This window comes from Arachis ipaensis, chromosome B03, assembly GCF_000816755.2.
Source record: "Arachis ipaensis cultivar K30076 chromosome B03, Araip1.1, whole genome shotgun sequence".
Taxonomy (NCBI): Eukaryota; Viridiplantae; Streptophyta; class Magnoliopsida; order Fabales; family Fabaceae; genus Arachis; species Arachis ipaensis.
In genome coordinates, this window is record NC_029787.2 from 114,019,915 (window position 1) to 114,030,965 (window position 11,051).

Genomic DNA, 11,051 nt, shown 5'->3' on the forward strand with positions numbered 1-11,051 from the left:
TTGTTTGCTCCAATGGCAGGAATGGAGATGCTTCTTCCATGTAAATTGGAATTAGGTGCAGTGAAGTCACCGAGCATCTTCCTTACATTATTATTATTTTCGGCTGCCATCTCCTCTTCCTGTTCGAAAATTTCTGAAAGGTTTTCTCTGGATTGTTGTAATTTAGCTTCTCTTAATTTTCTCTTCAGAGTCCTTTCAGGTTCTGGATCTGCTTCCACAAGAATGTTCTTATCCTTGCTCCTGCTCATATGACAAAGAAGAAAGCACAGAATAATAATAATAATAATAGAGATCCTTTATACCACAGTATAGGGATCCCTGTGTGGGTAGAAGAAGAGGGGGAGACAAAGAATGTAATATAATGGAGAAAACACAACTGTGAGGATGGCAGAGATGTGAGATGAGATGTTAGGATATGAATGAATAAGTAGAATAAGATGGGGGAGGGATAATTTTCGAAAATTATTTTGAAAAAGTGTTAGTGATTTTCGAAAAATGGTTTTTGAAAATTGTTAGTATTTTTTTCGAAAAATTTTTAAAATTAAAAATAAAAAAATAAGAATAATTAGTTAATTAAAAAGAAATTTTTGAAAAAGAGGGAAGATATTTTCGAAAATTAGAGAGAGAGAGTTAGTTAGGTAGTTTTGAAAAAGTTAAGGAACAAATAAAAAGTTAGTTAGTTAGTTGAAACAAATTTTGAAAAGATAAGAAGTTAGAAGGTTAGGAAAGATATTTTGAAAAGATATTTTTGAAAAAGATAAGATAAGAAGATATTTTTGAAAAGATATGTTAGGAATTAGTTTTTGAAAAAGATTTGATTTTTAAAATCTCAATTAATGACTTGATTCACAAGAAATCACAAGATATGATTCTAGAACTTAAAGTTTGAATCTTTCTTAACAAGTAAGTAACAAACTTGAAATTTTTGAATCAAAACATTAATTGATTATGTTATTTTCGAAAATTTGATATAGAAATAAGAAAAAGATTTTTGAAAAATATTTTTGGAATTTTCGAAGATAACTAAGAATTTTGAAAAAGATTTGATTTTTGAAAAAGATTTTGAAAAAGATAAGATTTTCAAATTGAAAATTTGATTTGACTCATGAGAAACAACTTGATTTTAAAAATTTTTGAAAAAGTCAACTCAATTTTCGAATTTGATGAGAGAAAAAGGGAAAGATATTTTTTTTTTTATTTTTGAAATTTTTATGAAAAACATGAAAATTATGCAATGCATGAAATTTTTAGATCAAAACAATGAATGCATGCAAGAATGCTATGAATGTCAAGATGACCACCAAGAACACTATGAATGTCAAGATGAACATCATAGACACAATTTTGAAAAATTTTAATGCAAAAAAAACATGCAAGACACCAAACTTAGAATTCTTTAATGCTTAGACACTAAGAATTCAAGAATGCATATGATAAACATGAAAAGACACAAAACAAAAAATCATCAAGATCAAACAAGAAGACTTACCAAGAACAACTTGAAGATCATGAAGAACCTATGAATGCATGATATTTTCGAAAAAATGCAAGATGCATATGCAATTGACACCAAACTTATAACATGACTCAAGACTCAAACAAGAAACACAAAAATATTTTTGATTTTTTTGATTTTCTAATTTTTTTTGAATTTTTCGAAAATTAATAGAAAAAGGAAAATAAGGATTCCAAAATTTTTAATATGAATTCCAGGAATCTTGCATTCTTAGTCTAAAGCTTCAGTCCAGGAATTAGACATGGCTCACTAGCCAGCCAAGCTTTCAATGAAAGCTCCGGTCCAAAACTCTAGACATGGCCAATGGCCAGCCAAGCTTCAGCATGTAACACCAAAGTATATTGCTCTTGATAACAAATTGCTGCTCATTACTTATCAAATATGTAACTTGCCTCTGATGGTTTGGAAGCCTCAGTCCAAGAGAATTTAGACATGGCTTTACAGCCAGCCAGGCTTCACATGCTTCATGAAACACTAGAATTCATTCTTAAAAATCTTGAATAAAATTTTTTGAAAACATTTTTATTTTTTTCGAAAACAGATGAGAAAGTTTTGAAAGATTTTTGAAAAATTTTTGAAAACAAAACAAAAAAAAATCCATGGCTCTTTCTTTCCCTGGCAATGGCGCCAAGAGCATGGTGCCAATACCATGGTTCACAACTTCGATACAACTAACCAGTAGTACTTTACATTAATCTTTGAGGAACAGCAGAGCTCCACACCTTAATCTATGGAGTGTAGAAACTCTACCGTATGAAAATACATAAGTGAAGGTCCAGGCATGGCCGAGATGGCCAGCCCCCTAAAATGTGATCAATAGTCTCTTAAGATGAACAATGGATTAAAACTGAGACCAAAGATGTCTAATACAATAGTAAGAGGTCCTATTTATAATAAACTAGTCACTAGGGTTTACATGAGTAGGTAATTGATGCATAAATCCACTTCCTGAGCCCACTTGGTGTGTGCTTGGGCTGGGCTTGAGTGTTGCACGTGTAGAGGTCCTTCTTGGAGTTGAATGCCAGTTTTTGTGCCAGTTTGGGCGTTCAACTCTGGTTTTGGCTCCTTTTCTGGCGCTGGACGCCAGGTTTGGGTAGAAGGCTGGCGTTGAATACCAGTTTACGTCATCTATTTTTGGCTAAAGTATGGACTATTATATATTGCTGGAAAGCTCTGGATGTCTACTTTCCAAAGTAATTGGAAGTGCGCCATTTCGAGTTCTGTAGCTCCAGAAAATCCACTTTGAGTGCAGGGAGGTCAGAATCCAACAGCATCAGCAGTCCTTCTTCAACCTCTGAATCTGATTTTTGCTCAAGTCCCTCAATTTCAGCCAGAAAATACCTGAAATCACAGAAAAACACACAAACTCATAGTAAAGTCCAGAAATGTGAATTTAACATAAAAACTAATGAAAACATCCCTAAAAGTAACTAGATCCTACTAAAAACATACTAAAAACAATGTCAAAAAGCGTATAAATTATCCGCTCATCAACTGTCACTGTCGCTGTCACTGTTGAACCAGAGGAGGAAGAGAGACATGCACGGCGTTCAGAGAGAGAGGAGGAGCTGCCGCCGTCGATCATGCTCCTCGCGCCGTCGCGAAAGTCACCACGCGTCGCTGCCGTTGGAGCTGAGAGGAGCTGCCGTCGTTGAGGTTTTTGTCGTCGCCATCATCGTGGTTGGAGGCATAGAGGTTCGCAAAGAGAGAGAAGATGCGCGAGAAGAGAGAGAGCTCACGCTGCCATTCATCGTCGCCATCGAGCTCGCCGTCGAAGGCTGCCATCGCCGCTGTCTGGGTCGCGGTGGTCAAAGCCGCCGCCGTTGGAGTTCGCCGGAGTTGTTCAGGGGTAGCTATTGCTTCTTTTGGTTCTATTCTAGTTGTGCCGCCATGCCTGGTCGCTGAAAAATAGCATTGATGTCGTCGGATGTCGCTACAGGAGCCGTTGCTACTCCATTCTCAGTTCTTTTTTGTGTAATAAGTTGTTTTGCTCTGAAAACTCTTTTAGTCGCTGTTCTGTTATGTGTTTTTGAGATTTTTGCGGCATTATTGCCATAGGGTTGAGTTCTGGTTATTGCATGTCGCGATTAAAGTTGCTGCTGTTGTTGCAAAAGTAGTATGGAGCGGCTGTCGCTGTTGCGGGCCAAGAGAAAAATAGTCTTTATGTATTTTGTGGCTTACGAGTTTTGACTATTCGAGGTAGGGGGATTTTTCTTAAACCCATTTTATTTCCAAAAATTATTATAAATTGATATTGATATGAAAAATATATTTTTGTGATTATGTGAATCTTATGGATTACTTTGAGCTATTCGGATAAATAGATAATCGCATAACTTTTAAATAAAGATTGAGGTTAAGGAATTAATGAGTAAGAGATTGGATGGATTCAAGAATGAAATAAGTTAAATTAGAGATAAGGATTCATAAGACGAGCAATGATCACTGTTGTTAAACGAATTTTTATTATATATGTATATCCTTCTATAACAATTCTAAAACTTTTCTGGCGAAACTGTGTTGTTAGGTTTTCACCTCCTTACAGACTTCTCTTTATATGACGGATGAGGTAGCTTATGAAGTTTTCTTCTGCGAATCTGGTTGTATATATAGTTACAGTTTTCCCCTCACCTTTATTCTTATATTTTTGTAAGAGGGATATGAGTCGTGATTGTAATAATATATACGTATATAATATTTGTAGTTATTTGTATAAGAAGTCTTGTATATGTGTGTGTGTGTAAGTGCTGTGGTTTGTATCTATGTATGTTTGTAAAAGGAAAAAGTATTTTCGATTTTTCAAAGAAAACAACGATATAGTTTCGAGTTAAAGACTCCTGTTTTATTACTAAATATATGGATGTTGTCGTAATATTCTCGCTATCAGAGTGGCACAACCAGAAGTGTGACATTCTGGTAGTAAGAGTGTTACATATTATGACCTCTAGGTTGTTTTTTTTTTTTTTACTAAAATTCAATTTTATTCTATTTATGGGTTTATAAAAGGTCAATTCTAACTTTACTCATTCTCAAGTATTCGACTCTAACAGCAGCCTGTAGGTCATAAAAAAAAATATAATATTCAATAATTTGATGAGATTTTAGGGTTGTAATTTGGTATTTATATATTACTAAATAGATTTGATTTTTATATAAACAAAAGTGTTAAATTTTTAATTGAAGATTTGGCTTAATGGATAAATGTTTTTATATGAATAAAACGTTCTTGATTTGACACTGACTTCTCTTCTGCTTTATTGGTGTCTGTTTAAATTTACTTTAAAATTCAAAATTAATAGAGTAGTGAAAAAAATTTTTCAACACAAACAAATTAAAAAAAAGAAAAAATACCATAGATAAAAAAATATTTTTTTTTATTTTTCATTTTTTTATTTTCAAAAAAAGAGATTATTTTTTGTTTTTTAGTAAGATACTAAAATCGTTTAAAATATGTTTTGAAATATGGGTTCATTTTGGATGTGTTCATAATTTATTTTGTATATAATTATATTATTTTAGATGTTTTATAGATATTTGATGTAGTATCTTAAATGTGTTCAATACACATCTAAAATCATAAATAATAAATATAATGCTCTTAAAACACATCCAGAACTCATTCTTTGTTCACACAAATCTTGTACAAAAATGTATAGAAACACAAATACATCTACAATTAAATAAACAATATAAACACATTTAAAATTAAGTATTGGCACATCTAAACTACATTAATATTACAAATTTCAAATCATGTAGAATAGTGCAAAAAAAAAAAATTATCAACACAAATATATAAAAAAATACCACAAATACATCAAACATTATGCATAGATTAAAAGGATAGAATCTTTTATTAAATAAAAAAAAAGAAGGAATAGGAGACTAATTCTAATAACCTAGAGAATATAAAAGAGATAACAAATCTCAAATCAAATAGAGTAGTGCATCAAAATATTATCAACACAAACGCATCCAAATAAAATACCAGAGACACATTTAACATTATGCACAAATTAAAAAGATAGAATATAATCTTTTACAATATTAGAAAAAAGCACGTTGCTAAGACGGCGAGCCATAGTGAAGAGACGCAGAAGAGGTGGAAAAGAAGAAGAGCGCGTTGCTAAGACGCAGCGCTGATAAAGCTGACAGAGGGGGCGCGACGATAGAGGAGGAGTGCGGTGACGAAAAAGGAGTGTGAGGTGCTGCAAGTCTAAATTTTACGGGGGTAAAAGGTTTTATTGGGGCAAAACCTATTTTGGGATATTTAGGGGTTCGTTTTGGAATGTGTTAGTGGTTAAATCTAAAAGATTAAAACATTTAAAATAACTACTATATTTATTGAAATACAGTAGTTATTTAAAAAAAAAAACTATATTAAAATATTAAGATTTAACAAGTGATCCCATAAATCGGTTTTTTAATTATTGAGTTTTACCATATAAAATTAAATAATAATAAAAATTATTTTATAATAATTTAATTATTTTTATTATTTTATGTAAAGAAAATTTTGTTTATTAAGATCGAAAAAATAATATTAAAATTAGTACTATCAAAAAATATTTAAAATTTAATATTATGAAGAAAAAATAAAAAAAATTTATCTAAGAACTAAGTTGATTAATTTTTAAAATTTTAGGGATGAAAATGACTTACATCTGGATTTTTAGGTACTATTTTGATTATAAATAACTTTTTTTACATGTCAATTGACACGTGGCATGCTAGGTGTCACACTTGAGTCGTCAACTAATCATCTTGTGACACATGGTATTAACATACCATATCATCATGCCACGTGGTACTTAACGTGATACGTCATCATCTAACCAACGGAAAGACCAATTTGACTTACGTTTTATCTTTTAAGGACTAATATGACTAAAAAAAATATTTGAGGACTAATTTAAAAAATAAATGATCTTTCAAAAATGAATTTAACTATTAATCCATAATAATAATAATTATAATAATAAAAAATAAAAAACTAATAATATAAACATAACACTAATAAACATAATATAAGACCCCGGGGCCACGGTCCAGCACACCCCTGTCTCTCCGCCGGCGCAAGTGCTCAACCTTGGTTAAGTGGTACTTACGAGTTACGACTTACGAGTTTAGAAATGATTATTATATAATAAAGCGTCCAAAAATTACACTCAAGTTAGTAGAAGATCGAACACAAGTGTTATTTTATGTAATAATAATATTTTGAGTGTCCTGATTTTCATTTTTAAATATTTGTAATAATAATACTGCTAGTACTATGTTTGAAGACCAACCAAAAAATTAACAATGATTAATAAATTCTGCCGGATTATTATAGACATATTTTTCGCAATCGGAAACCACTGTTCAACATTTGCTGTTTAGAATTTTAGACTTTAACTACGTATAACTATATATCCAGGTCCATGCATAAGAATCACGTTAATAATGAAATTATTATTTAATATTTTATAACATTGTCCTGCACTCGAAATGGATTTTATGGAGCTACAGAAACCCAATTGGCGCGCTCTTAATTGCGTTGGAAAGTAGACATCCAGGGCTTTCCAGAAATATATAATAGTCCATACTTTGCTCAAGTTTTGATGACGCAAACTGGCGTTCAAACGCCAACTTCTTGCCCTATTCTGAAGTTAAACGCCAGAAACAGGTTACAAACTAGAGCTAAACGCCACAAACAGGCTGCAACCTGGCGTTTAACTCCAACAGAAGCCTCTACACGTGTAAAGCTCAATGTTCAGCCCAAGTACACACCAAGTGGGCCCCGGAAGTGGATTTCTGCACTATCTATCTTAGTTTACTCATTTTCTATAAACCTAGGTCACTAGTTTAGTATAAAAACTACTTTTAGAGACTTACTATGTACCTCATGAAATTTTTACACTTTACATTGTATTTTTGACGGCATGAGTTTCTAAATCCCATGGTTGGGGGTGAGGAGCTCTGCTGTGTTTCGATGAATTAATGCAATTACTACTGTTTTTCATTCAATCACGCTTGTTTCTATTCTAAGATATTCACTCGCACTTCACCCTGATGAATATGATGATCCGTGACACTCATCATCATTCTCACCTAGGAACGCGTGCCTGACAACCACCTCCGTTCTATCTGCACTAGCTTGAGTGTGCATCTCTTAGCCCCCTGGTTCATGATCAGAGTCTTCGTGGTATAGGCTAGAATTATTGGCGGCCATTCCTGAGATCCGGAAAGTCTAAACCTTGTCTGTGGTATTCCGAGTAGGATCTGGGAAGGGATGACAGACAACTGACGGTTTATTTTGTTGCTTAGATTAGGAAAAATTTATCTTTTTAGTTCAGAGTCACTAAAATTGTGTTTTCTATTATTGTTTTTGGTTGAAACTTTTTTTAAATCCTTATTTTCTTTTTCAATTTTTTTTCGAAAATTTTTATAAACTAATAATTGAGTTTTTCTGTTTGAGTTTAGTTTCATATTTTAAGTTTGGTGTCAATTGCATGATTTTATTTTTCTTTTAATTTTTTTCAAATTATTAGTGCTCAGAATATAAAAAATTTTTAAGTTTGGTGTCCTTTGTGTTTCTGTTTTCTAAAATTTTTTTTTCAAAAGTTGTTCTTAGCGTTCATCGTGATATTCAAAGTTTTCCTGTTTGTTTCCCTTGTTTTGATCTAAAAATTTAAGTTTGGTGTCATTCTTACTGTTTTTCTCTTTCTTCATTAAATTCAAAATATATTTTCTCTTTATTTTAATTAATTTTTGAATTTTCCTTTAAAAATTCAGATTTTTATTTTAAAACTTTCTATTCTATCTTATCTTAGTTTTGAAATTTCAAAATTCAAAATCTTTTCAAAAATCATTCATTGTCATGGTGCAGCAAAATTGCCAGTATTCCGGTCTTCCACAGGAAGAACCTACTGAGTTTCTGGCACAGTTCTTGCAAATTGCTGACACAGTGCGTGACAAGGAGGTAGATCAGGATGTATACAGGCTGTTATTGTTTCTGTTTGCTGTAAAAGATCAAGCTAAGAGGTGGTTAAATAACCAACCCACAGTAAGCATAAGAACATGGAAACCGTTATCAGACAAATTCCTGAATCAATATTTCCCTCCAAAAAGGATGACACAGCTAAAGCTGGACATCCAAGGCTTTAAACAAGAGGATGATGAATCCTTTTATAATGCCTGGGAGAGGTACAAAGGGATGCTAAGGAAATGTCCCTCTGAAATGTTTTCAGAGTGGGTGCAGTTAGACATCTTCTACAACGGACTTACAGAAAAAGCTCAGGTATCTCTAGACCACTCAGCTGGTGGATCTATACACATGAGAAAGACTATTGAAGAGGCTCAAGAGCTTATCGATATAGTTGCTAGAAACTAGCATCTGTACATAAGTAATGAGTCCTCCATGAAAGAAGAAGCTAAGGCAGTATCAACTGACTTTAGTCCTCAGGAACAAGTTGCTGAACTAAATCAGCAACTATCTTCTATAACAAGGCAGTTGGCAGAATTTAAGGAGATGCTACAAGAAACCAAAAATGCTAACAAGGATATGGAATCACAATTGAATCAGACAAAACAGCAGTTATCAAAACAGATAACAGAAGAGTGCCAAGCAGTTCAATTAAGAAGTGGAAAAATGTTAAATACCTCAACTCAAAGTAGCAGAAAGCCAAAAAAAGAACAGCTGACAGAGAATGAGCAACCTGCTACCCAAAATCCCTCTGAGGATAGTAAAAGCCCAGAGAGGAACAAGTCTGGCGTTCAAACGCCAGAAAAGGGTGAAAAACTGGCGTTAAACGCCCAATCCATGTCCAGTTCTGGCGTTCAAATGCCAGTGAGGGATTAGACACCTGCAAGTGCTGATAATAACTCCCTCAAGAAGGTTTCTCAACCTGCCTTTGTAGAAAATAAACCTGCAGAAACTAAGGTTGAAGAATATAAAGCCAAAATACCTTATCCTCAGAAACTCCGCCAAGTGGAACAGGATAAATAATTTGCCCGCTTTGCAGACTATCTCAGGACTCTTAAAATAAAAATTCCGTTTGCAGAGGCACTTGAGCAAATACCCTCTTATGCTAAGTTCATGAAAGAGATCTTAAGTCATAAGAAGGATTGGAGAGAAACAGAAAAAGTTTTTCTCACTGAAGAATGCAGTGCAGTCATTCTAACAAGCTTACCAGAAAAGCTTAAGGATCCCGAAAGCTTTATGATATGATGAGATATTTTGGAGGAAAAATAAATCTCTCCCAAAACATACAAATCCAACCGGCAAGTGTACCGGGTCGTATCAAGTAATAAAAACTCACGGGAGTGAGGTCGATCCCACAGGGATTGAAGGATTGAGCAATTTTAGTTTAGTGGTTGATTTAGTCAAGCGAATCAAGATTTGGTTGATGGGTTTGTGACTTGCAGAAATAAATTGCATTGAAGTAAAGAGAACACGAAATAAATGGCTGAAACTTAAAGAACAAGAAATTAAATGACAGAAACTTAGAGTGCAAGAAATGTAAATTGCGGAATCTTAAAGTGCAAGGAATGTAAATTACTGGAAATGTAAAGGGGATTGGGATGTGGATTTGCAGAAATTAAACAAGGAAAAGTTAAATTGCATCAAACGGAAGAGTAAAAGGGAATTGGGGTTGAACCGGATATGAAGCAGAAAAGTAAATGAACATAAAAAGCAGTAAATAGAGAATTGAAATGGGAATTTAGATCTCAGGACCCAGAGACTAGAAAACCAAGTCTAGATCTCAATGCCTTCCTAGATCCAACAAGAACAATTGCTAGGGAGTTGTAAATTGCAAAGAGAATAGATGAAGAGCAATGAACCGGAAATGAAATTCAATTAACAGTAAAGAAACAGAGAGATCCAAGATTGAGATTGAAATAGAATTTCTTCAATTCTCCAATCCAAGATCCAAGACAAAAGTAAAATGAAATTGAAAGCAATGAAAACAAGAAATTAAAGTTCACTCAAGTTCAAAAACTCTCCGAAAACTATTATGAAAATTCTAAAAGGAAAGCTCCTGAATAACTTGAATTCTATCCTATTTATACACTTTCAAAAATGATCTTCAAGCCTTGAGTTGGGCCTTTGCTCTTGGTGGAATTGGGTTGAAAGAGGCCTTGGTTGATTGCTCTTGAAGTTTGAAGAAGAACCAAAGTGAACCAATTGAACCGGGTTTGAGGTTAGCCAAAGTTGGACCTAAAGTTTGAGCCAAAGTTAGGGGTCTAACTTTGGCTCTAACTTTTCATATCAGTTGGCACATTCTTCTGGTTTGGACGTTGGTGCCAACGTTAGGGGTCTAACTTTGACCCTAACGTTGGCAATGCCTTGGTGCTAGTGGCGCCAACGTTAGCCTCCAAGTTAGGGGGCTAACGTTGGCGCAAACGTTGGTGCCCAGGGGAGATCTTCTCAAGTTCCAACGTTATCCTCCAAGTTAGGGGGCTAACGTTGGGGCTAACGTTGGCCCTTCTCCCTTTGTAATTCATGTGCCAACGTTAGCCTCCAAGTTAGGGGGCTAACGTTGGCGCAAAC

The 11,051-nt window shown here is 33.8% G+C and overlaps 1 protein-coding gene across 1 annotated transcript in view; it reads left to right on the top strand.

Moving 5' to 3' along the window:
- LOC110270308 overlaps positions 1 to 3,799 on the top strand; it is a 7,028-nt gene extending 3,229 nt beyond the window's left edge. The window contains exon 2 of the mRNA XM_021119300.1: positions 3,012 to 3,799. Within this exon, the coding sequence (XP_020974959.1) occupies positions 3,012 to 3,421 (410 nt within the window). The 3' untranslated portion in view covers positions 3,422 to 3,799. The remainder of the gene's footprint in view (positions 1 to 3,011) is intronic.